This window comes from Dipodomys spectabilis, unplaced genomic scaffold, assembly GCF_019054845.1.
Source record: "Dipodomys spectabilis isolate Male_0828 unplaced genomic scaffold, ASM1905484v1 ptg000019l, whole genome shotgun sequence".
In the NCBI taxonomy this organism is placed as follows: Eukaryota; Metazoa; Chordata; class Mammalia; order Rodentia; family Heteromyidae; genus Dipodomys; species Dipodomys spectabilis.
In genome coordinates this window covers 26611835-26637716 of record NW_024870696.1, presented here as the reverse complement: position 1 = coordinate 26637716, position 25882 = coordinate 26611835, and the positions used below count along the sequence as shown (strand labels likewise).

The 25882-nt window shown below is 43.1% G+C and overlaps 1 protein-coding gene across 4 annotated transcripts; it reads right to left on the bottom strand.

Annotated features, from left to right (window-relative positions):
• Nucleotides 1-4603: 4603 nt before the first annotated feature.
• Gorab (golgin, RAB6 interacting) lies at nt 4604-25256 on the bottom strand. 4 transcript variants are annotated; one of them, XM_042674634.1, is made up of 5 exons: nt 25115-25256; nt 18233-18599; nt 15725-15826; nt 12631-12771; nt 4604-6014 (listed from the first exon to the last, which is right to left on the bottom strand). In XM_042674634.1, exons 1-5 carry the CDS (start codon nt 25173-25175, stop codon nt 5567-5569), a joined length of 1119 nt encoding a protein of 372 aa, XP_042530568.1. In that variant the 5' UTR covers nt 25176-25256; the 3' UTR covers nt 4604-5566. The 4 variants fall into 4 exon arrangements, with proteins under 4 accessions (XP_042530568.1, XP_042530567.1, XP_042530566.1 ...); XM_042674633.1 differs by having other exon boundaries at nt 18245-18599; nt 25115-25241; XM_042674632.1 differs by lacking the exon at nt 25115-25256 and adding an exon at nt 23496-23669 and having other exon boundaries at nt 18245-18599.
• Nucleotides 25257-25882: the final 626 nt, after the last annotated feature.

Below are 25882 nucleotides of genomic sequence, written 5' to 3'. Positions count from 1 at the left end.
GGTCCCTCCTCAACGGAGGCAGAGAGCTCAGGGGTGGCACAAGCCATTCAGCAATCAGTGCAAGTCCAGCGGAGGGGACACGGGATCCTTTGTGCCATAAAACGGCCCTCCAAGACAACTCCCTTGGAGCCCTCTTTAGGCCTCTCTCTGGATGGAGAGCTACTTTCTTTGTCAAACAAATTTACCCTGTTTACCTTAAATTCTTTACTGTCTTCTAATTCTGCAACGGGCAGAGAAACGGATCTGTTCCCCTAGACAGTGTAAGTATTTCAGTTTCAAATATCTCTCCTCTTCTTTGAGTCTCATACTCTGTGTAGATTTCCTGAGTTTCTATGTGTTAACAAATGTTGAGTGCTTTTTCTTCCCCCCAGATTGTATCATAGACAAAACTAGTGAAGCTTTAAAGGGGAAATTTTGGATTTCCCTACCCTGCTTTCAGATCTTTCCCTAAAATTTTAAGACAGTGAGACTAACAGTCATCTCAAAGAGCAGCTGAACTGTCCAAGAGCCAGTTTGCCTGGAATTCTGTCCAGGCCTTGGCTTTGTCCTGTGCTGTGGTAAGGAACAACCATGGAAAAACCTTGCCCTGAGTTTCATCCCATTTTCTGAAACACGGTGAGAAATATGATACCTGTTTCTGTCTGAAGGGCTTTTCAGGAACTCTTCTTGAGTATTTCTTATTTTGCCTATGGCTGTTGGGAATCTTACCTCTCATCTTGGTTAAAGACTTGTACCCAAGGTCACAAGCTCTAGAATCCTTCCTCTTCTACAAGCAGCATGGTGGTAGGGAAGGGAAAGTTTCGACTATGCCACACTGAGGACATGTTTATTAGTAATTCCTGAGATAATTCACATCAGGTTAAGGAAGGTAACTCCATGTGGTTGCTTCAACTACTTTTTCAGTTATAAACTCCAGGTCCAAGAAACTAGTTGTTATCCTAGCAGATTGTATTTCCATATTTCTGTATCTATGGGGCTATGGATTTATACATTTGTGTTTGTTTGGTTTTTGCTTGGCTAATGAAGAGACTGCAATTCTGTGAAGATTTAAGCAAGTGAAGGCTCTGGTATAAATGCCTAACTTCAGTATCCTGGAGTCAACAACTAAGTAAGCGCTCAGAAGTGACTCCTCGTTCATCCTCTTCTCCGGGGAGCGGCGGACACTGGGCCTTGCGGGTCGTCCCTTCGCTCCTCACAGAGCCCTTGCCCGGTGACTCACCCTCGAGGCACTCAACGATCGCAGAGAAATGTTATCCTCATCCCGTCTTACTGCCTGATTACGTCTCTATTTTAGGCTCCTAGAGTCATCTGGCTTAGAAAGACCTCTCTGATGTGTGATCCTTGAACCAGTCTCCATGTTGAAATACCTTGGCATTCAGACTGTTCTATATCCATCTTGTTTTTGGCTGAAATGATTACTGCTCCTTGGTTTGGAAATACATTGAGTAATTGTAATGATTTCTTACATTCAGGCTATTTTCCATAGGGGAAGATATTACCAACTTCTTGGCAGAATACTTTCTCTCCCCCGCCCCCAATAGTTGGTGGAGTTTGGCCCTACGAAATCCCAAGAGTTTCCCTATTTTAAATGGAGGACATTCAAGACCTTACCTTCTTTCCAATTCATTCTTGCTCTGGTGTCTAAGCACTTTAAGCTAAAAAGTCTCCATCCTGTCTATCACAGATGTTTTTATTTTACTTATATGTGTTGTTCCTGGTGCTAAAAAGGATGTAAAAATATGGTACTTCCTAGACACACTGATTGTCATTGCTAAACAACTGGGTGGGATATTGAAAATTAAGAATGCTCTAAAAATTGTGCCCTTCTTGGGAATCATCCCTATGCCAACCTCTTATTTTGTTTCCTCCTAGTCAAATAGGTTCTCTATCAGCTTTAATGATGACACACGTTCTATTCCCTCAATTAGACTACAAGCGTCTTCAGGACAAAAAGAACAGATCCCATGCCCCTTACCTAGTGTAGCTGATGATGGTAGCTCCGTGCAGTCTGATCAGTTGCAGAAGCAGATGACATTGCATTCTCACCACAGCTGTTTGGGATTAGGAGCTTGCAAAAGTAGCCTAACATTAAAGTAAAGGCAGATTGGAGAACAGCATTCTGCTCCTTCCCTCCAGAGAGTAGTAGTTCAAGCCAGGCCTGGAGTAGATCTATGTTGAGAAGAAGCATAATTACCTTGGTCCAGAGTGGCCCCAGGTCTTGTCTAGCAAACTGAGTTATATCTATCAGGGCCTTTTAAAATGCTGACTTGGCTCCCTAGAAATACAAAACCCCCCAGCATCGTTTATAAAGGTCACTGGCAACGACCTGGGTCAGAATAACTTCAGTCCGTTCTGTGCCAATGTCATGAAAGAGGAAGTGGCTGAATACTTAGATAAGCTCCTTGAGAGTAGTATATTGCTAAATCCAAACAAAGGAGGAGAGAGGTTTATAGCTGAGTTTTTACTCTATAATTCAAATGCCAATCTAGTAGTGAAATATGCTCTAGGAACTCCGATCAGAGATTTTTGTCAGGCGTGGAAGCCAGCTGTGCTTTGGGTGAGTATGGATTTAACACCTGCAGAAGTGTAATTCAGAATTAGGCAAAGTAGAAAATTTTGAGGTCGGGTGAGGGATACAGCGTACTATTTTCAATGCAATGAGAAATAGCTCCAGCTCAAAGGAAGTCGTGGAGAATCAAGAGCCTTTAAATTCGGGAATCCAAGTGTACCAAAATAACTAGGATGCTTTAAGATAAGAAGTGAAAACTACAATTTGGTAAAGATTATCTTCTAAATAAAACCAACAAGATAACAATTAGCTGCAATTTTAAACTAACAATTTCCTTCCCAGAAAGTTATTATTTGTGAGTTTATATATCAAAGCCTTTCAGATGTTATTATTTTAAGAGTATCAGAGCTCTCCTGGAAGTCAGTGCATATGGCCCCGATATCGCTGAGCTCCCATGGCTCCCTCCCTGCCCCTGCTCTCCACACACATGGGCTACAGCTGCCTTGATATGAACTTGATGCAATATGATTTTGTCACTTATATCATCACCTGAGCACTCAGATACCACCCTAGAAAAGGCAAGCAAGATAATGGTTTCAGTGGACCTTTTATAGCCGTATTTGAAAGCATTTTGCACGCGCGCACACACACACACACACACACACACACACACACACAATGCTTGAATGTGTTATAAAGCAAAATGGTTAAGTAGAGGGAGACAGCAAACTTTACAGCCTGAGAGATGCAGGCTGCACATGCATCACGAGTATCGTGTTGTGCTGAGTGCAGTGGCGCCAAGGCCAATGAGTTACACAGTGAGACCTTGTGTTTTGTTTTTGTTTTTTTAGGCAGGTGCTGGTCTGGCTACTCAGGAGGCTGTGATCTGAAGATCATGGTTCAAAGCCAGGGCAGGTAGGAAAGTCCATGAGGTGCTTATCTCCAATTAATCGCCAAAAACCTGGAAGGGGAGCTGTGGCTCAAGTAGCAGAGCACTGACTAGCTTTGACATAAAAGTTCAGGAACCGTTCCCAGACCCGGAATTCAAGCCCTTGAACAGAAAGAGAGAAAAAGTGGGGTAGTGACGGGGAGAGACAAGAAAGAGAGGACAACACAGAAAAGAAAGAAGACAAGGGGAACGCAAGGGGAGGGAGGGAGAAGGGGAGGAAAAGAGGCTCTCTGGACAAGCTCCCCACTGTAAAATGAGATGGCCTCGAGTGAAAAAGCACAGGGACAGCACCAGGGCCCCAAGTTCAAGCCCCACAACTGACCGAAACAACATCCATAGCCGAAAATGAGATGGCCTGAACAGGTGATCTCTGAGTCCTCATCCAACTAATTCTGTTCATGAATTTCATCTCTCCATACAGTTTACAAGTCCTTACAATGAGATTTGAGATCGCATGTACTTGTATTTAAGGAATAGTTTGAGACTTCATTTATTAACTACTTTTCTTTAACAGAGGCTCAGAGCAGAGTGAGCAAATTTTTACCTGTAAGGTAAAAGACACATGCTGCTTAAGAATGCTTACTAAATTGCTTGAAATTTGTTTCTTTTATAGTAAAACAGACACCACACTATAAATACATCAGACTTGTTTACTGCTTAGAAAAATAAATGTCTTGTGCAATGCTTTCAATACACAATTTATATATATGTTATTCATAAATAAAAACAGCACTGCACTGTCTATATGCTTTTGTTTAGACAAATCAGTAATGGAAATTTCAGTTTCAACTCGAATTATAAAAAAGTACAAAGCTCATCCACATTATCAGAAGGTAACAGTCCCAAACCAACTCACTTAAAATAGGGTAGCCATGGGCTGGGAAGGTGGCTCAGTGGTAGAGCACTTGCCTTGCATGCATGAGGCCCTGGGTTCGATTCCTTAGCACCACATAAGAAAAAAGCCATAAGTGGCGCTGTGGCTCAAGTGGTAGAGCGCTAGCCTTGAGCTGAAGAGCTGAGGGACAGTGCCCAGGCCCAGAGTTCAGGCCCCACGACCTGACCCCGCCCCCCCCCCAAAAAATAGGGTAGCCATAACTTTTCTATAAGTTCTTTTCACGACTTAAAATGTAACCTGTTTTTTTTAAAAGTTCTGATATAGATCATAATTTAAGGTAACATTGACATATTTGAGACATTATAAATCTTATATACACATTCACATATAGCACGTCATGAGCAAGTATCAGTAATAGGTAATTAACCAACTACTAAAGTAAAAAAAAAAAAACAACATTTTTAACAATTTAAATGCTTTGTGATAGGATAATTAATGCCCAACAGATAACTTCAGAAAGAAAAGACATCGTTTGGATAATCAAAAGTAACGAGATTTTCTACATATATATTTTTATCCTTCACTTTAGAAATTAGAATTATCTAAATTTAACTCATTGAATTTCTTGACTAAGGAAAACAGACTACATTAAAATTTTATATATGTATATGTATGTCAACTAACATTCAGGTTATAACTAAAACCACTTAAAGGAAAATTGAAGGCAAAAGCTTAACTTGCCTAGTTATTTACATAAACTATAGTTTTAAGCTATGTTTGGCAGCTCTAGTAAGATGTAGATAATTCAATCTACTACTTTTGTTGTTCTCTTCCAGACTCCTACAAAGTAATTTCTGTGTCAATAATCACATAAAACAGTATTCTCAATGTTTTTCCCACAAGACAAATGAGTCTGATTGGCTATTATCGTTCATATATGGTTGAAAACAGCCTAGCTCTGTAGTTCTTCTCCTATCTTTTTTGATTTTCCAAATGCTGGGGCTCAAATCCATGGCTTCAAACTCTTCTATCCTTTTTAAGTCAGTCATTTTAGCTCAGTATAATAATTTTAAAAACGGAATTAAAATTAAGGTGAAAGATGCCCCCTCATTATAAAATTACCATCATTTTAAAATTACCATCATTCTGAACTTTGGAAAAGTCAAACATAATATACAGTTTTAAAGAGGCTTTTATGAGGGGTGAGAATATACTCTACCATAGAAGGTATAAACAACTTACTATCACATTAATTGAAAAGAACACTGGCACTTCATGATGCCAGAGCAGCGGAAATGTTACTAACGCCCTGGTTTGGACTTTCTGGACTGCGATGAGGGACTCTATTGGCACTGTCACACTGTCTGTCTGCCTCTGGAGAGGCAGCTTGTTCATGAGGACTACTGCTCTCTTTAGCGAATTCTAATGGCACCCTCTGCCCGGCAGATGGACGCGGCTTCTCCTCGGAACCCGCCTGTTTCCTCGCTTCTGCTTCCTGTTCTTGAAGCAATCTTTCCACCTCCACCTCGAGTTCCAAGGTCTCCTCGTCGGCTTGTACATCCAGTTGCTGCATCAGCTCCTCCAACTTTTTGGCCTTCCGGAGCTCGTTTTGCTGTATGATTGTACAAAGGTGCTCTGTGAGTTGTTCTTTTATCTCAGTCTTGCGCTGCAGATCTAGCTTCGCAGTAATATACTCAGCTTCAGCCCTGTCAAAACGCTTTCTGTATCAGGACAGATACACAGATTGGCCCATTAGGGTTAGACACTCGAGAGACAGTGTGGAAATAATAAACTCTAATTGGAAAAGAAATGCACAGGGCCGCGTGGATATTAATACCGTCTGAACACTTGTCTCCACACCCGATAAACTATGTCACAGAGGCTGGGCCTTTCACAGCTTCCTTATTTGGATTCATCTCCTACAACAGCACTCTTCTGCACGCAGTTCTTTCCAAAGCTGTGTTTGTGTGCAAACAGGCTTATTTTAATTCAGTAGTGTGTTAGCTCTGGGATGAGGGTGGAAGGTGCGGAACTCTGATTGACAGCTTTGTGAAGCTTCTGTGGTATGCATATTCCCCTGCTGGCCAGTTTCAAACTACTGGTATGACATCTTTAAATGTAGAATTGGAGAAATATACAAGGTCCGCTAGTATGAGCTAGCACTAGCTAGCTGAAGCCCACAACTGGTTAAATGTATGAGAGGTAAAGCAAGAGATGGAGCAAACAGAAAACTTGCACCTCCTAATGTGTGGATTAGAAAAGTAAGAAACATTTTGAAGAAGGCTCGGAGGGTAGTGGGTGGTGAACACGAACAGGACAGAACACACAAAACAAGACGGCAGCAGGTGAGGGAGGGATGTGAACACCAGGTGGAATGGAAAGCTTGAGTATAGGTTTAGCAGGGTTTTTCTTGTTGCTGACAACTTGGGCATGCAATTTGTTCCTGTGCAGAGCTGCCGGCTCCTTATAGGATCCTGTAGCATCACTAGCTTCTGCCCACTAGCTGCTAGAACAACCTGCAATCATGACAATCCAAAATGTCTCCAGATATTCACTGCCAAACATCTCTTGATGGACAAAATTATTCTCAGCTGAAAAAAAAGAACTCCCGGGTTAAGTTTTTCTTATAGTTTTTTCTTTAAGTTTTTCTGCAGTTGGCAGCAACAGATACCCGTCACGCTCTTATTAGGAAGTTTTATGGGCTGAGGATATAGCTCAGTAGCAAAAAGCTTCCTTAGCAGGCGCAAGGTCCTGGCTTCAGACTTATTTTGGGGTGGTCAAATTTGAACTCAGGGCCTTGTGTTTGCTTGGCAAATGTTCTACACCTTGGGAGTCATACCTCAAACCCTGTTCTGAGCTGCTTATTGCTTAGGCACACTCTGCCAGTTGTGCCTACTTTAACACTTCCTGTTGTAGCATGAGAGACAGGCATGCGCCTCCCCCACACTGAGCTAGTTCTACTGAAGGTCTTGCTGAACTAGGACAGCTGGAATGGAGAGGCAGCTCCAACGGCCCCTTTCTCTTCCTCTTCCCGTAGGTTAGGTAGAAAAAGAAAAGTTACCATATCTGCATCCATTACCTTTTGCTTTTCCTACATCATGTGTGACTTTAGCAACAATGAAGGCTCTTCCTCTCTGATTTCTATTCACCAACTTGTTCTCAAGTTAATTAGCTGTCGAGGCCATGTTGGCTCCTCCTACCATCACCCACTATTTAAACCCAGTTCTATCTCCTAATGTAAGACACAGTCTTGGAAAGAAAGATAGTGAAAATCATAAAAGGTTTTGACTCTAGAGAACTTGGGGCTCAGAAGTTTCTGGTCATTTCCTGCTTTGGTCTTTGGATACAAAGAACCAAGTATCCTGTCAAACTAGCTCAGGGAAAGAAAAATTAACTTTATTGAAGGACATAGAGGCAATACCGTACGCGAGTCATCAGAATCAGGCATTTCCTCAATACGTAGAAGCCATTCCTTTCTCTGACTTGAACTCTCTGTCAAATTCGTAGCCTAATATGGTTACAGTTGGAAGCTCTACAACAAATCCACTTCCCTCTGCCAGTGATCCATCTTACGCCTCCTGAAGGAGTACCTTGGTTAGCCTGACCCAGAGAACTCTTACTGTCGGTGGCTGGAAGCTGCTTGTTAGCCTATGGGTGAAATGTCTTACAAGTGATTTGCCCATCTCTGTTCTAACCAGTTGTGTCCTAGGGTCAAAATTCGGAGTAAAAAACACAGGCGGATCCCTGTGGAAGGGGTGGAAGTAGAGGTGAAGTTTGAAAAGTTCAGTTCAGTGATCCCGGGCAGTTATTAGCTGAGTTTGGTTAGTTTAGCTATAAAATATAATAATGATGATAACATCATCATCTTAGGAGTGGCCTAGGATTGAACAGTATCAATAGGCCAGACACCTCGCCTACTGGTACCTGAGAAAGATAATTCTCCTTTTAGAGTACCTTTTTAAAGCATGATTATTAGTAAGCAAGTGTCTAAAAGTTAAGATCATGGTGTTCATACTTGAAATCTGTACTCATTTAACAATATTTTGTTTTTTTTTAACTGTCTCACAAAATAAACCTAAGGAGAACAATCTTTATTAGCTGAGTACCTATAGAAATCAAAATTGTTTGTGTGTGTGTGTATGAATATCTTACCGGCTTCTACCCAATTTCTCTTTTCTGCAAGTTTGTGGTCTCCCTCAGCCAAAGTATGTTAGTAGAAATTTACAGGCTAGTTTCATGAATACTGAATTGAAATTAACATTTGAGAATAGGTCCTATTAGTTAATTGCAAATTAACATGTGCAAAAGCTGTTTGCAAATAGCTTTTCTATTGATCTTTCACCCTAGGTAAATCACTGAAGTTTTTGTATTTTGTTTTTTTAAAGTCCCTCTAGTCAGAAACATGCATCTATATTCTTGTACAGAGTGATTTATGTTTGAAATATTGATTAGCTGCACACACTGCGCTACTAGCCTGGGGGGCTGGTGGATAATTCCAAATTAAGAGTGTGATGACATACTGTGGAAGAGAGTAGTAACAGCATTATGCATAACGGAGCAAGACATATTGAACTGGAAATGTAATTACAGAACTGTTTTGTTATTTAAAGGAACACTGAATGATTTCACAAATGTTACTTAAAGGATTTAGAAGCTGTCTTTTGGTTTTAGTATCCCTGAGATTAAAAAAAAAAGCAAAAAAAATTACAATCATTAACCCCTGGTATACTATCAGTTTGTTGGTTTTTTAGTTTCTAAGTTGTTTTACCTATTTTCATGGATAAATATATCACATTTATACTTTCTTAGAAGTCTTTCAATGGACAAGAAAAACTATTTTAAAAACCTGGGTTAAAATGGATTGTGTTTTACAATGATTACGATGGGTTCAATGAACCCTTTTACACATCTGAACTAGATTAGGGACTGGAAGTCATTTTCTCTCTCTTGAGATATTTTGCCATCTTATTGCACTAGCAGTGTTTTCATCATTACTCAAAAACTACCCGTTTGTGCTAAAAATTAAAACAGTAAGAAGCCAGAGACCGATGAGACGATGTAAAGAGATGCAATAGTGAAGTAAATTATTATCATTGCTTACTTATCTGAATGCTTTATTTCACCTCAAGAAGGTAAGCCAAAAGGCATCATCTGTTAACTTGCACTGCAAAGAGTTGAGAATTATTTCTCATTTATTACACATATTGGCAACATAGAGAAAACTGACAGAGGAAGACCTTTTACTCTTGTGGGAGAAATCCAAAGATCACTGCTGTGGCGGTGAAACACGGCCTTCCAAAAACAGCACTCAGTTTGGAGTTTATGGAACTAGAAGTGAGTATTACTTTATATAAAACACTACCTTGCAGGAAAAGCACGTGAGTAAGGACTGTGAGGAGTTAAGGCACCAGCTGGGCTAGAATGCCATCTCAAGTATTCTCTGAAGATGGACGAGGAGACTGCGTCTCTGGGGCTGCACAGAAGGGAGCGGAGTGGCCATGGTTAGCATCACTTGGAGCCACCACAAGCTGGTGAAGGCCCAGCATGGACTCCTGCGGTGTCTGTGGAAGCGGAGCCTCTGGGCACCTGGACTTTGGATGTCTAGCCTCCAGAAACACGAGAGAAAATTCCTGGTATTTCAAAGCACTCCGTGTGCGGTAATTTGTTAGGACATTACTAAGAAACGAGTGCAATACAGAGATATACTCTCTAGAATGTGAGGGATGACCCTGACAAGAAAAGTGAAACTCAGATCGTGAATCTTGTGCAAAACCCAGGCAGGTGAATTGCGTCAAACTCAAGAATCAATGAGTGAAAATTATACCTCTAAGGATTAAAAAAATAAAATAAAAAGAGAAACGTGATATTCCCATGCAGTGGATAATCATTTAAACAGGAAGAACTTAATCAGCCAATATTTTCCAAGTAACCGGCTCTCTCCTATGTTGCTAAAAGAGCGTAGCTACATTTTTTCATCTTTTAATGTTTGAGTCAAACTTGACCTGAAACAAAGAGGTTTATTGTGCTTATAGTCTTATAAAGTTACCTTCCACAATCCTTTTATTTTTACTTCTGTCAATTATTAATAAGATGACTTAAAAATGTGTGTATGTGTGTATATATCCATTACATCTAGATGACAAGGACAGGTGTTTTTCCTGGTAACGAAGGGTTCGAAGCGTGGCTCTCTCTGCACACCCCACACTGTAAGGAGCAGCACGGGCCACAGCTGTTCACAGAAGCAGCAGCGGCTCGCTTAAGCTGGCAGCCACTATCCTAAGTTGCTCTGCATGTGCCAATTTTACAATGAGATGTGCCTCACTTGTTACACAGAACCTTCTGTGGACAGTACTGTGCCAGTACTAAGGCAGTCAAGGGATTCCCTCACGGACACTGAATCCCCCAAGTGTTACCTTCTAGTAGAATCTGGACAGTGACAGTATTTGTAGTGTTGGGGGCGGGCCATGGCTGCTGCAGTGAGCCATCCCAGCCCTGGGTCATATTCTCAATCTGGAATTCCTCAGTAACTATGAAGGCACATTAGAAAAGGTTGTCTCAGTCTGATGCATGAACAACACCAAAACCAGGTTCCACTTCTAAAAGCATAGGCTTCTTTGGTTTTGGTCTTTGAGTCAGGGTTTCGCTGTATAATCCAAGTTGGCCTTGAAACCTCTTGGTAACTCAGGCTAGCCTGGAATTCACAATTCTCCTGTGTTTCTACTAAATGCTGGGATTACAGGTATGCACCACCATGCCTGGTATGAGCTTAGGCTTTTAAAACCAGCCTTATCATTTACATAAAGTATCTGTTTACAAAAAGTAACATGAATAGCAGTATCATGAAAAACTGACATTATTAACTCATTAAAGATGCAAAATATATCATGTAAAACATTTTTACTATGTAAAAATTTACTAAAATTTCATTAAGAATATTTACATAATATAGGTTATTTTCTCCCCTAATAATTCCACCTTCTTTATGGTTCTCTATAGGCTAGCATTGTAAGATATAATTTAAGAGTACTAATCTTATGTAATATTAATATGAAGTATCCTTCCCCAGCCTCCACTATGACAGAATTAAAACAAAATCAAATTATAGTTCCAGCCAAGGTACCTAGTATTATACCTGATACTATGAATTATTTATATGAAAGGCTATAAGACTATAAAGGTGACTCATGAGAATAAAATGTACCAAATATCAAGGCTTAGTTTACTCTTAAAAAAATCTTGGTTAGCCTCTTAACAAGTTTATTTTTATTAGTAGAATCTAGAGTATTTATTTGTCAGACAATGATGACATTGATTTAGGTTGTTAATTAATAAAGGCAGTCCATTTGGTCAAAGAACAATTACAAAAAAATCACAAGGACAACCACAAACCTCTTTCCTAAACACTGAACAGTGAATTAAAAACCATCATCAAGCATTTCCGCTTTATTAAATTGTTACATAAACATTCTGATGTTGTGGTTCACCCTGGACTAATGAGGCGTTCTGATTGATTTCTAGTGTTACAGAGAAAGATGCAAAACAGAGTCATTAACACAGAATTCCCTTGTGAGAAAGACAAACCAGGATGATTAAAGCAATGCTGAAGGGACTTGAAAACCCTGAAATTGGAATACTTTTTTGCCCTTTTATCTCTTTGTAAGGGCCATGTAATTTTTTACATGTGCTAGTTCGTTTAAAAAATACTCTATGAATTTTTTTTTTCTTCAGAAAAATGCCAGTGGTTGGATCCAAGGAAACATATGATATCAAACCATTTTGTACCAAGTATAATCCAAAAGAGACAAAACAAACCTCAAGAATCTTACGGTGGTATTTTCTTTAAAATATTCATAAGCATTAAAAAAATAAGCTAGGCCTTACTTTGATGAAAACTAAAGTGAGAATCTGGCTCCCACAAAGACTACATCAAACAGTCAAGCATTTTAAATGGAAGGGGCCTAGACTTAGTGATAGAATAATAATACTGTTGGTGCAGGTCACTCAGACATTTACATTGTTAGATTCTGAAAGGCCGAAGAGCGCCAAACGTTATAAATACATGAAAGTTCACCAGGAAGACTAAAATGTAAATAAATAACATAAATAATGCAGAAAATGCTCTAATAGGAACTTACAACAGGTAGGCAGATTCTGTCACTCAAATTGGCCCAAGAGGAATAAATGCATTACTTAAGGGGTTGTTATGAGACTTAAATGATGAGTCTCATAAAACCTACTAGCTTAGCTAATATGTGTGTGTGTGTGTATGTACATATATAAACTATATATATATATTAACTAAACGAGATCTTGTCAGAGTTTACCTTTCCAACTCACCGTGCATATGAGTAGTCTAGGCTGGCCTGATCAATGCGGTTTCTGAGGATCCCAATGTCAGCTGACACCATATCATCTAAAGCCTGTAATTCCTTCTGGACCCGCTTTAGTTTCAAGGTCTCTGCCTGAGTTCTTTTAGATCTAGAAAATCAGGACAGTCGGGGGAGGGGAGATTGACATTTAAATACACAGATTCATACATAATATAAATTTAAAAAAAGACACTATATATAATTACAGTTCATGAGTTTTTAAAGATTAGATTAGAAAAAAAAGAACATCTATTTTTTAAATGCTAGTAACATTTTGGTCTACCTCTAACACTATACTGAGGGAACTTTTCCTTATTTTTCCAAATTTTCTCTTAGGCCATATTATTTTCATAAACAGGGGTGGGAGGGGTATTTAAAAGGCCCAGGCCAGTACCAGGGGTTCTGACATTCCTCATCCCCTTCTCCCGCGCTGCAGTGCTGAGGATAAGACGGGAGGCACAAGCACTCTGTCGCTGAACTACATACATGCCCAGCCTTTGTGTGTGTGTGTTTGTTTGTTTGTTTTGAGGGGGCGGTCAGTCGTGGGTCTTGAGCTCTGGGCCTGGGCACTGTCCCTCAGCTCCTCAGCTCAAGACTAGCACTCCACCACTTGAGCCACAGCACCACTTCTGGTTTTCTGGTGGTTAACTGGAGATAAGAGTCTCATGAACTTTCCTGTCAGAGCTGACTTTGAACCACGATCCTCAGATTTCAGCCTCCTGAGTAGCTAGGATTATAGGTGTTAGCCACTGGCGCCCAGCTCTAGCCCTTGGTTTTTGGAGTCTGTTTTGCCATGTGCTTGCTATGCAGCAGCCCCGACTGACCTGGAACTCAGGATCCTCCCACCCACCCACTCTATTTTAAGGGCTGGATTAGTTACAACCACGTGTCACCAGGCTCAGCAAGGCGTTCTTGCTAAGCCTATTTTCATTTCTGATACTTAGCAACATGAAGAACTGATTTTTGCATTAAACAGCACTACTTTATATATACGAAAATATCCATTTGTCTTTCATTTTCTAAGGCTCCATTTCCCCATACTTTCATTACTTTACTTCTTATTCTCTAGGCAAAAACTACAGATTCTCAAAACTATCTGTAGGGCTCAAAACCAATACATTTTCTTATTTCTTTATTTAGAAGTACATCCAACTTCACCACCTGATCCCTTCTCTAGACACATTTAAGAATACAAGTAGAATGCACACTATGAGACAGAATAAAGAATACCACACATCTTTCATCATGATTCCACTCATTTCGAAACCTCACACACATTCATGAGAAGAACACCTAAACATGAAATCACTATCATGCTGCCTAACATTCTTCTGGTGTTTACTGCACTATGCATTTCCTTTTCCTTCTGCAGATAAAAGTCACTTATCAGTGTGACCCTTTTACTTCAACTATTCATTATCCATTTATTAATCACCAATGATGGCGCATTTTCTTACATTTCTGTGTCTCCCACTTCTGTGTGAAGTCAACAGCACTGGGGGCAGAACTGAACTGAACCTACAAATCTTGAAGCTCTGCTGCGGTAGCTCAGGATGGCTACAGAATCCTCCTACGCTACTTTCTGAGGTGGGATACGGTCAGATGCCACCATACCCAGCCAATTCGATCAACCTCATAAAATCCCTGGCAAATCATCTCCCCACTTCAGCTAGACTGAAGAGTACTAAAATGCCTTTTGAAAAGCAATTGATTGTAGGGAAAAACCTGTTTCCTATGTCTCAGGAGAGATCTAGGTTGAGAGTTTTTTTTTTCAAATACATACACACTTCTGGTAAAAATTCTCAATTACTGGCTCAGGCCTGTCATCCTAGCTACTCAGGAGGCTGAGATCTGAAGATTGCAGTTCAAAGCCAGACCGGGCAGGAAAGTCTGTGAGATTCTTTTCTCCAATAAGCCACCAGAAAACCAGAAGTGGCACAGTGGCTCAAGTGGTAGAGTGCTCACCTTGATCTGAAGAGCTGAGGGACAGCACCCAGGCCCAGAGTTCAAATCCCACGACCGACAAAAAATAAAATAAAATAAAATTCTAAACTACTCTTACATCCACCTAACCTTCCTCTCATCTCCTCTGTCTCTCTATATACTCCAGCCTTAATAGTAATAGTTTTGCAGACCTCATTAAAGGTTTTAAGAAGGAAATCCTATCAAATGCTTGCTTGAATTCAATTGACACTATTTCAACCACGCTTTAGTGTTTAACCTTGACCTACCTTGACCTCTAAACCATGAGAGACTACAAACCACAAACTAAAAGGACAAAAAAAGCAACGGCCACGGAGAGAACAGCTCAAATGGGAATGTGGCTGTTTGAGGCTGACACAAGGATAGAACAGCGCTTGGAGGCATCCGAAAACGCACATCTCAGGCAGAGATTTAAACAGCTTAAATACACATTCAACTTACATTATCTTACATATATGCTGTTCATACACACTTTGATCTGTTACAATATAAGTCACTTGTGTAGAATAACCTGATTCCCTGACATGCCAGATGATAAAGGCTTCTCCACATGAAAATTTAAACTTGAATTTGTTTCTTGTTGGTATAAACTGAGAGCTGTCCACTGCTCTCCTTGAGAATGCATACATGGTCACAACGGAAAAAAATGGATGCCAGATCTTTCTTTCTTTTTTTTTTTTTTTTTTGTCAGTCACGGGGCTTGAACTCTGGGCCTGGGCATTGTCCTTCAACTCAAGGCAAGCACTCTACCACTTGAACCACAGCACCACTTCCAGTTTTCTGGTGGTTTATTGGAGATAAGAGTCGCAGGGACTTTCCTGCCCAGGCTGCTTTTGAACTGCAGTCCCCAGATCTCAGCCTCCTGAGTAGCTAGGATGACAGGCGTGAGCCACCGGCACCTGAGTGATGCTAGATCTTAATTGTAGCTGTATTTATAAGTTCACCTATGCTTCAAAAATTCTCTTAATAATTAAAACTAGGATTTTTATAACACTTCTAAAACAGAACAGGAACAGGGTAATAGAATTGAAACATGAAAGGAACAATGTATAAACAACCTCCCGTTTTAGGTGCCTCACCTTTCTGCAATAGCTTTAGCCAAAAGAGCTTTCTTACGTTTATTTTTCTCTTCCATTAGGCGTTGCTCTTGCTGAAGAACTTCCCAGCGAGATTTTTCTTGTCTAGGGAGAAAAAGATACAGAAATTAATTTATGAAAGACAGTACTGTCCTGCCCACACCTCACAAGTCTGCCTCCTATGTATAAAATTTAACCACACAGATCACGTGTATTTTCTTTCAAAAGTCCTCCTATAAGACCCATCTGCAGCTCATTCTTCTGTTTAATAGGAACAAAGACAACGATCTGAAGTAGAAAAAGCTTACACAAATAAGACCTTTGAAATCCATTAAATGTGTATAATCTAGAAACCCACAAACTGGAAACCAGAGTACTGTGGCAGTTTCTTAGAAGTACAAAGAAATGTGTAAGTTAATTATGTGTTATAGGCAAAATGAAGATCAAAATAAATTGGTCTGCAGCTGATATGTCAGTTTGTAGTTTCCTCTAGTGCAAAGTCCCTCTAACGTCATTAACATAATGGTCAACGATTTCATGTGTTTCTTTCAATTTGCTCACTTTTTTCTAACTCTTAAAACATTTTAAAATGTAATGAAGCACTATGAGCTAAAGCCCAATTTAACTGGGCTAAAGAAAAACTTCAAAGATCTAGATACACATATTGTCTTCCAATCTATCCAATTCTGAGAGAAATATATCAAAATTTCCCATAAAGTCATGAAGTTGGTGCCAACTCAAATTAAACAAGGTAACAGAACACTATTTATTCCTGTCATTGGCATTTCTTACAGCCATTATTTTAAGTTTTTACTCATAAACCTAGTAACCACTTCCAGGAGTCCCCTCTATTCCTACAACTTTCTACCTTACAATTGTAGACATCTCCTCATGCTCCTTTGCTCAGGTCACCCGACACCTTCTGAAATGGTAACACTGCCACCTGGCATATTTGTAGTCATTACTTCGATAAAACAGTTTTTCCCTCTGAGGCTTTGTCATGCTGCATCAGTGAACTCACATACTATTTCTTTCCTTCTTTATTGCTCTATTATTCTCTGGTCTCCCCTTTGCCTCTCTCAGAGAAGTGAGATCATTATCTTAGAGCATAGGTAGGAAACATCCTTCTTTTGCTAGGCTTATAACCTCAGAATTTCTTTTTATCAAGATCCATGTTTCTTGGTTCCTCAAATCCCATGCTTCTATGAATTTTCTCCCATACATCTAATAAAAAAACTAGTTTTCCTTATTACATCCAACCTAAATTGTTCAATCATTTTCAAGGCAAGTCTAGGCTTCAAAGGAAAACCTTGCTGCTAAAAATACAATAGAAAACAAATTACCTAGCTCAACTTAAACTCATCCCCCCTCCAACTGGTGTGAAGCATTTGTTGGTAGAATATACTTCAAGATATTTAACTGTATGCAATATTTCAATGTTGGATTCGTAACTCACATAGATTCCTATCTCTTGACAAAAGGAATTCTTAGTTTTAAATTCCCAACAAGCAGAAAACATGTTAAACTCATAGTCCAGAATATCATGGGTCAACAGAAGTTGGAAATATCAGAAATTAGAAAAGATATTTGCAAAATCTCAGAGTAAACAAAAAGAAAACACTATCCTTTCTCTAATATTTCTTCAAGAATTTCAGAATGGCAATTTCCATCAGTGTGGCCAAACAGAATCACAAGGTTCTAATACAAACACATTAAAGGATAAAAAGGGAAGTGTGCTGTGGCTCAAGTGGTAGAGCACTCGCCTTGAGCTGACGAGTGCAGGGACAGCGGCCAGGCCCAGAGTTCAAGCCCCAGGATAAAAAAAGAAAAAAAAAAAAAGAGTAAAAAGGCATTTGTTTCTGCAGCTAAATTACGTACTTGTCTCCTGAACTTCCTATACTTCTTCCTATGACTCTACCTTCGGGTCTCCTCTACAACTACCTTTTTCTGGGCTCATGAAACCCCATCTGGAAAACGAAGAACAGGTTCAATCTGAAATGGCACTGGGCCTAGAACTGCTTCTGTGGACTCTGAACAGATAGACTTACATGTGAATCTTCACTCTTAATCATTAGTTGTGTATCAGCCTTAGGAGGATTTTCTTGAAACATTTTTTGAGGTAGGGCCTCCTTATATACCAGGAACCTACCTGATCTCACTCAGGATCTACCTGACTCAGCCTCCTAAGGATTACTATGATAGCTAAAATTACTGATGTGTGTACCACCAAGTCAAGTATTAGGAAGATAATATCCTTTCTGTGTCTTGGGTATCTCAGTTATGAAGCAAAACCAATCAATATCACTATAAAACTGCTGTGAAGACTGACAGGAAACATTAAAATGCTTAACAAACCCTGAATTTTATTCACATGGTAATTTCTTTTCAGTAGTTTGCTAATTACAATTCTAGGCTTGAATATAAACTAGAGAACATGTAAAATAAATCAACAAGTTCTATTTCCTTAAAGCTCAATGGGAAGAAAAAGGCAAAACAGGAAGAAAGTCTTGCAGACTTACTAACAATTCCACTTTCTTTTCCTCCAACTTGCAATCTGGCTTTGGAGGGGGAACCTCAAGACTTCTGTGTCCATCATAGGAATTCTCAAGTCCTGGTCCCCTGGGCTGGCTTTCAGCACCTTGTGGCTGTCCATCAGCAACTGGAGTGGGGGGTGTAGGAGGATGAGGAAGTGCAGAGGAAGAATGAGCGTTCTGATGGTTAAGTCTCTGTTTTGCTGCAGAAAGCAGCTGCTCTGGAGGTAATGACACAGATCCATCTTGAAGTCCGAGTTTTCGGCTTTGTTCTAGAAGGGCTTTTTCTCGTTGAAGTTGTTGCCGACTTTTCTTTAGAGGAAGACGGCGTTGAGGTTCGAATGGATCTACATGAAAGAAATGCTTGCATGAAGAGCAGATAAGTATAATTTCAAGTACAATTTCTCTAAAAAATGAAGTATTGACATTACACTCTGATAATAATTCTAGAGATCCTTCCAAGTTATTCTGTCTTGAAAACCCAGGAAAAAAAGAACAACTAATTTTCTATACATTTAACACACGTCACACTATTAACATTTAATATGACCACATTCTCAGCTTACCTTTTTAAGAAGTCCATTTTTATTACGAGTCAGACAGTGGAACTGAAAACAAGGTTTGCATTTCTTTCTGTTTGGGTCTGATACAGGGATGCGGGTACCTGACATTTTTGACTCACTGGCTAATACTCTACCAGCTGAGCCACGTCTCCATCCCCAACATTTTCATTCCAACTTGATTTGTTAATTATTAGAACAATGAACTTGGATCAAATTAGGTAGACAAGTTTTCTGATGTCTTACATATGATTTAGGGTACTACCTCCTTTCTGGAAGAAAATGGTGGATAGTTTTCAAATGGGATTTCTTTAACTGTTTATTGGGCTACTTCATACATTAGTAGATAGCTCAACAGAAATGCACTTGAGGGGCTGGGAAGGTGGCTCAGTGGTAGAGCACTTGCCTTGCATGCTCGAGGCCCTGGGTTCGATTCCTCAGCAACACATAAGAAAAAAGCCGGAAGTGGCGCTGTGGCTCAAGTGGTAGAGTGCTAGCCTTGAGCTGAAGAGCTGAGGGACAGTACCCAGGCCCACAGTTCAGGCCCCACAACCGGACCCAAAAAAAAGAAATGCACTTGAGCAAAGTCCTTTACTCTAGAAATGCTAATCTTAAATTGTTTTATTAAAGGTTCTATTTACCAAAGTCTAGCCAGGATCCCATCAACAGACTCAAACTAATTTTAATACTAACCTTTGCAAAGTAATGGAAGAAGATAAAGCAAGTGAGAAAAAATTTAAAGCATAAACCAAATCCTTTATTAAACTTTGTTGCTCTTGTAATGCCAATATTGACCTCTTAGGACAAACAAGAGAATTTGACTTTTATACCTATTTCATAAAGATGTATAAATAGCAATTGCTATAAAATGCTCAGGAAATGAAATTATGAGTCCTTACAAATGATAGGCCTTTTTACTTCTACATTTGAACTTTGAAGCAAAACAGGCCTCTTATTTAAACTTCCCAAACTAGACTTAAAAGCTCTGGGTTAAAAGTTCTGGTGACCAGTGGCTTGCAACTACTTCTGTGAACTTGGTTGTTCTGTCTCATGTACAAAATTCTGCCTTAGCTACTGTTTAAAGACTACTTGATTAGAAAAGTGTAAGTTTAGAGCAAGTGTCAAGCCGCTTTTCACAGTGCATTTCCTCTGCTAATGTATGAATCTGTGGATGCACTTTCAGTTTAATACAAGCTACTTTCTGAAGCTTTTTGTCAATAAAGTAGGTAATGAGGTGATCTCTCTGTTTTGTTCTTAATTCCTAATTCACTGCACATTGGTGGTGATACCATTTTTATATTTCCTTTTCTATGAAATATCAATTAGTATCTTGTGCTATGTATCAGCAGCAAATAGAAAATTTAAAGTGAAAATATTTCAATACCAGAAATGCTCATGTATCTAGGAATATGTAAAACAAAAAGATAGTTGAAATTTCTACGAGAAAGAAACTTGAGAATTTACCGAGAATATCAAAAAATACCTAAATACAGTAATACTCTATAAAGATGTCAAATCTCTCCAAACGGATCCAAAGATTCCAAAGAAATTCCTATCCTAGTTTCCAGAAATTTGGTAATATTATTTTAAGAGTTACATAAAAGGGTAAGAGGAAACAACAGAGAGGGCTATCGTTATTAAAATATATTCTTGTCTGAAAGACCATGGTGAACCTCCTTAGTACAACTACTTCACAATAAAACAAAACAGGAAAGCCAATCAGGCTGTGCTGGGGAGATGGGGATGAGAAGGGGAAAGTGGTGAATGAGGACAGTAAATCAGGATAAATGCGGCAAGTTTACCTGCAACATAAACCAATAGTGAAACCTATTCTTGAAGGAGCAACCCACAGGAGCGTGATAGAGGGCGATTTTGATGAGGAAACATTGTATGTATATACAGAAATGTCACAGCGAGCCCAGCTCGCTGTACAGCTGATATTTGCTAATAAAATAGAAAACGTGCAAGGGTACTAGACTATTAATATCAAGAACATTATTAAGGTTTGTTACACAGTGGTATTTGTGCAGGAATAAGCAAAATGGCCAATGGACAGAATAAATAAATGAGAAACCAGGTGCCTGTGGCTCATACTGGAATCCCAGTTACTAAGGAGGCTGAGACAGGGAGGATTGAAATATGAGGCCAGTTCAAGAAAAAAAGGATAGAAGACATCTCCTAAAGAATTAGCAAAAGAAGCCAGGCACCAGATTTTCATGCCTGTAATTTTAGTAACTAAGGGGGCTGAGATCTGAGGGTCACATTTTGAAGACAGCCCAGGCAGGAAAGTCCGTGAGACTCTCATCTCCAAATACTACCAGAAGTAGTACTGTGGCTCAAAGTGGTAGAGTGCTAACCCTGAGTGAAAAAGCTCAGGGATGACGCCCAAGCTCTGAGTTCAAGACCCACAACCAAAAAAAAATTGAAAAATTAGCAAAGAAGTCAGTCTGGAGGCATAGTTTGTGTGCTACAGTGCCGGCTAGGCCAGCCAGCCAAGGGAGCTCAAGAAATGAGTTCAAACTCCAGTACTGACCAAAAAAAAAAAAAAAAGACACTGAGAAACTGATTCATATCATCATTATTACATGACAGAAGTATGGCAAATCAACCTAAAGAATATTTTCATATATGAATGAAAAATTTCAAGCTTTTCATAATGAAATAGAACACACATGGAAATATATGTATGTATATGTCACACACGCTTCCAATCTGTAAAGATTTATTTTTAAGAAGTTTTACAAATAAAACCATGATGAGCCATATCCCAACTTTGAAGATATAAGAGAGATGTATCCTTTGTTCCCAAATTCGTATCACTTAATATTTTTAAAAACAAACGTAGAAATGACACAAGTCATCTACTGGAGAAAGCACATGTCAACCTTCGATCTTCTTCTCTTCCTGCAGGGTGAACTACAACAGCACCAGAAGATGGTGTGGAGGGTGTCATGATGGTCAGCTGATAACCCACCGCAGACAAGACGCCAGAGTGAAAAGCGAAGCTGCATTATTTTAAATAGTTGATATTTGTTACTTCAGCTTAACTTGTCTCAACCTGACTCATAATCATCAATGCCTTTGAAATTCCCTTTGTATTTGACCTTCCTTGGTCATAACATAGTCAATGCTTCCCAAAGTGAAATTGATGTTTCATTCCTTTGCTATGCTATCCTCTTCCTCTTCTTCCTCTTTTTCTTCTTGCCAGTCCTGAGGCTTGAACTCAGGGCCTGGGCACTGAGCTTCTTTTGCTCAAGGCTAACACTGTACTACTTAAGGCGCAACACCACTTCTGGCCTTTTCTGTGTCTGTGGTACTAAGGAATCGAACCCAGGGCTTCATAAGTCCTAGGCAAGCACTCTACCACTAAGCCACGTTCCCAGTCCTAGATTTGCTATGTTTCTAAAAGAACATATCAGCCTTACATGATTTTTGACCTTAAATATATGGCATCAGAGTACACATTCATCAACAACTTTTTAATTTTACCTATTAGCTGTACAATTAATATGTTCAGCTACTAGATTATGTTTAGCCATCCTATTTATCCACCTCTCTTTTAATGGGCTTGTTGTATATAAATAAGATGGTTAAGAACAATCTGGATCATGTTGCCCAATGTACATGCAGGTGTTTCTACAGAATATTGTCCTGTTTTTGCTGGCAATCAATCTAATCTTTCTATGTTCTTTAACTGTATTTTTGATCCATTTATTGGAGTTTAACAAATGAGAAATCTAAGATGAAAACAGGTGGTGTCTTTAGGCCAATCACTGTATTAGACTATGGCTATACAGAGATGCTACAATGCTTTCTCTGTTTTCAAGATAGCAATAGACTAGTGATTCAATGTCCATCTCTCTATTAAGTCTGGAGCTTTGATATTCACTTTCTTACTATCCTCTACTTATCCCAAATTGCCAGATAAGTTAAAATATACTTCTACATAGCCAACTGTAATTTCTAATATATTAATATTAATATAATGAATTTATACTAAATCTTCTTTCCCCTGACATACTGCTAATAACTCCTGTAACTCTTCCAAAGTCCCATCTAATTCCCTACCATAATGAAGTTCTTCCTACTTCTGTGGCAACATCGTGTATACCATCTACTATCACATTATTCCTGATTTGTCTCATTAGGCAATAGCTCTTTGAAGGTTTAGGATAGCTCGTTTGTCTTGGCACCCCTAATCCAGAAGCTAATTCCTAGAATTTGGAAGTGTGATCAGATGCAAGAGTTTCTACACTCGTGAACATCTAAGACATATGAATGGATGAGTCACTCAACTAGACAGTCACCTCACCACATCTAGTAGTAGAACACTTATGAGATAATCTGTACCGTCTTTAGACTAGTCAAAGTTTTGCCAATCTATGTAATCGGCATGGAAGCTCTGTTACTCGTGTGCTCCCTTTCCCACTCATGAGCCCTCTGTTACTCTCCCATGTGCGGTAAAAGGTACTTCAGCACGTCGGACCTTCCCAACGTAGTAAGGAGCATGGCAGGACTTCATTTTATTCACAGATAAATTCCTTAGTGTATTTGGTACCAAGAGTGCGGCATCTTCTCATGAAGTGGTACTCATGACAGGATCTCCACACCGACCTTGATGAAACACCAATCAAAGCAAAGCATTAAGGATTCCCTGCCCGCTACATCACAATAAAGACGTACCAACTAGCTGGACACCGGTCGGTGAGGCCGCGGAGCCGCACAGGTCCTGGCTGACCCACCCAGGGTAGCACACGTGTGCGTGTGCGGGACGTGTGTGTACGTGCATGTGTGTACATGTACATGCACGGTGGGTGGGTGCGTGCACTCGTGTCTATGCACACACGCACAGCCTGCGCACACACGTGTGTGACACACCATCTCCCAGAGCCCTTCCGGCAGAAACCACCCGGCAACCGCAGCCCGGGCGGCTGCTGCGGGCGCACCGCGCACCGCGCCGGCGCGGACCCCGGCCCGGTCCCGTCACGCAGACCCGGGCCGGCCACCAGCGTCCGCGCCCGAGGGGCAGGCCCGGAGCAGGCCCGGGGCACGCCGGCCTCCCGGCCCGGGCGGCGGGGGTCCCGTCCCCAGCCGGAGCTCGGGGGCTCGCGTTCCGGAAGGGCCAGCCAGGGCCCTCCCCCCCCCGCCCCCGGCTCTGCCCCAGCTCTGCCCCGGCTCCCCGGTCCTCCCCGGCCCTCCCCGGCTCTGCCCCGGCTCTGCCCCGGCCCTCCCTGGCTCTGCCCCGGCTCCCCGGTCCTCCCCGGCCCTTCCCGGCTCTGCCCCGGCTCCCCGGCTCTGCCCCGGCCCTCCCCAGCTCTGCCCCGGCTCTGCCCCGGCCCTCCCCAGCTCTGCCCCGGCTCTGCCCCGGCCCTCCCCGGCTCCCCGGCCCTCCCCGGCTCCCCGGCCCTCCCCAGCTCCCCGGCTCTGCCCCGGCCCTCCCCGGCTCCCCGGCCCTCCCCGGCTCCCCGGTCCTCCCCGGCTCTGCCCCGGCCCTCCCCGGCTCCCCGGCCCTCCCCGGCTCCCCGGCTCTGCCCCGGCCCTCCCCGGCCCTCCCCGGCTCCCCGGCCCTCCCCAGCTCCCCGGCTCTGCCCCGGCCCTCCCCGGCCCTCCCCGGCTCCCCGGCCCTCCCCGGCTCCCCGGCTCCCCGGTCCTCCCCGGCTCCCCGGCTCCCCGGCTCCCCGGCCCTCCCCGGCTCCCCGGCCCTCCCCGGCCCTCCCCGGCTCCCCGGCCCTCCCCGGCTCCCCGGCCCTCCCCGGCCCTCCCCGGCCCTCCCCGGCTCCCCGGCCCTCCCCGGCTCCCCGGCTCCCCGGCTCCCCGGCCCTCCCCGGCTCCCCGGCCCTCCCCGGCTCCCCGGCCCTCCCCGGCCCTCCCCGGCCCTCCCCGGCTCCCCGGCCCTCCCCGGCTCCCCGGCTCCCCGGTCCTCCCCGGCTCCCCGGCTCCCCGGCCCTCCCCGGCTCCCCGGCCCTCCCCGGCTCCCCGGCCCTCCCCGGCTCCCCGGCCCTCCCCGGCTCCCCGGCTCCCCGGTCCTCCCCGGCTCCCCGGCTCCCCGGCCCTCCCCGGCTCCCCGGCCCTCCCCGGCTCCCCGGCCCTCCCCGGCTCCCCGGCCCTCCCCGGCTCCCCGGCTCCCCGGTCCTCCCCGGCTCCCCGGCTCCCCGGCCCTCCCCGGCCCTCCCCGGCCCTCCCCGGCCCTCCCCGGCTCCCCGGCCCTCCCCGGCTCCCCGGCTCCCCGGCCCTCCCCGGCCCTCCCCGGCTCCCCGGCTCCCCGGCTCTGCCCCGGCTCCCCGGCCCGCGCAGCTCCGCACCTCGACTCTGCTTCAGTCTCCTCAGCTCCTCCTCGGAGAAGCCCGCCCAGCCCTGCGCCATGGCCCGGGATCCCCGCGCCCCACCGGCGCCCGCCGCCCCGCCTGCCAACTCGACCTCCCGGGCACATCCGGGTTCCTTTCCGCGGTCGCGAGGCGACCGGCCAATCAGCGCGCGGGGCTCCAGGACGCGAGGCCCCCACCGCGGCCCGGCCGAGGCTGCCCTCAGCAGTGCCGGAGAAATGGTCACAGGAAACCTCGTGAGACAGTCGTCTCACGCCACCTGCCTCGGCGCCCTCTTCTCATTGGCGTGGGCTCATCCAGCAGATGTAGGGGGACGTGGCCCTGCGGAGAATAGACAGTCGGGAAGAGGCCGAGGGCGAGGAGCGGGGAGGGGGCGTGGCCGCCTCTGGCGGGCGTGGCATTCTCCTGGGTGGGCGTGGTCTCGCGGGTGGGCGTGGCCGCCTCTTGGATCCGCCCTAAATCCCTGGGCAGAGCTTGGTCACCTCCAGCCCGGAGTGTCGAAAATGAGTGTGAATTCCGAAATGAGAAGACGGGCTGGAAAGTACCACGCCGCAGCCAGGAGAGAACTGGAAAGAACAACGTGCGTCAGGCCTGCGAGGGATCCAAAGTGGGCCATTCCGACTCTCAACTCTGGGGTGCCCCAGATTCACCGTGCGGGCGCTGGGCTCGGCTGTCGTCGGGGGTGGGGGATGCGTGGGGGGATGCGTGGGGGGTGTGGGGGGATGTGGGGGGATGGGATGCGTGGGG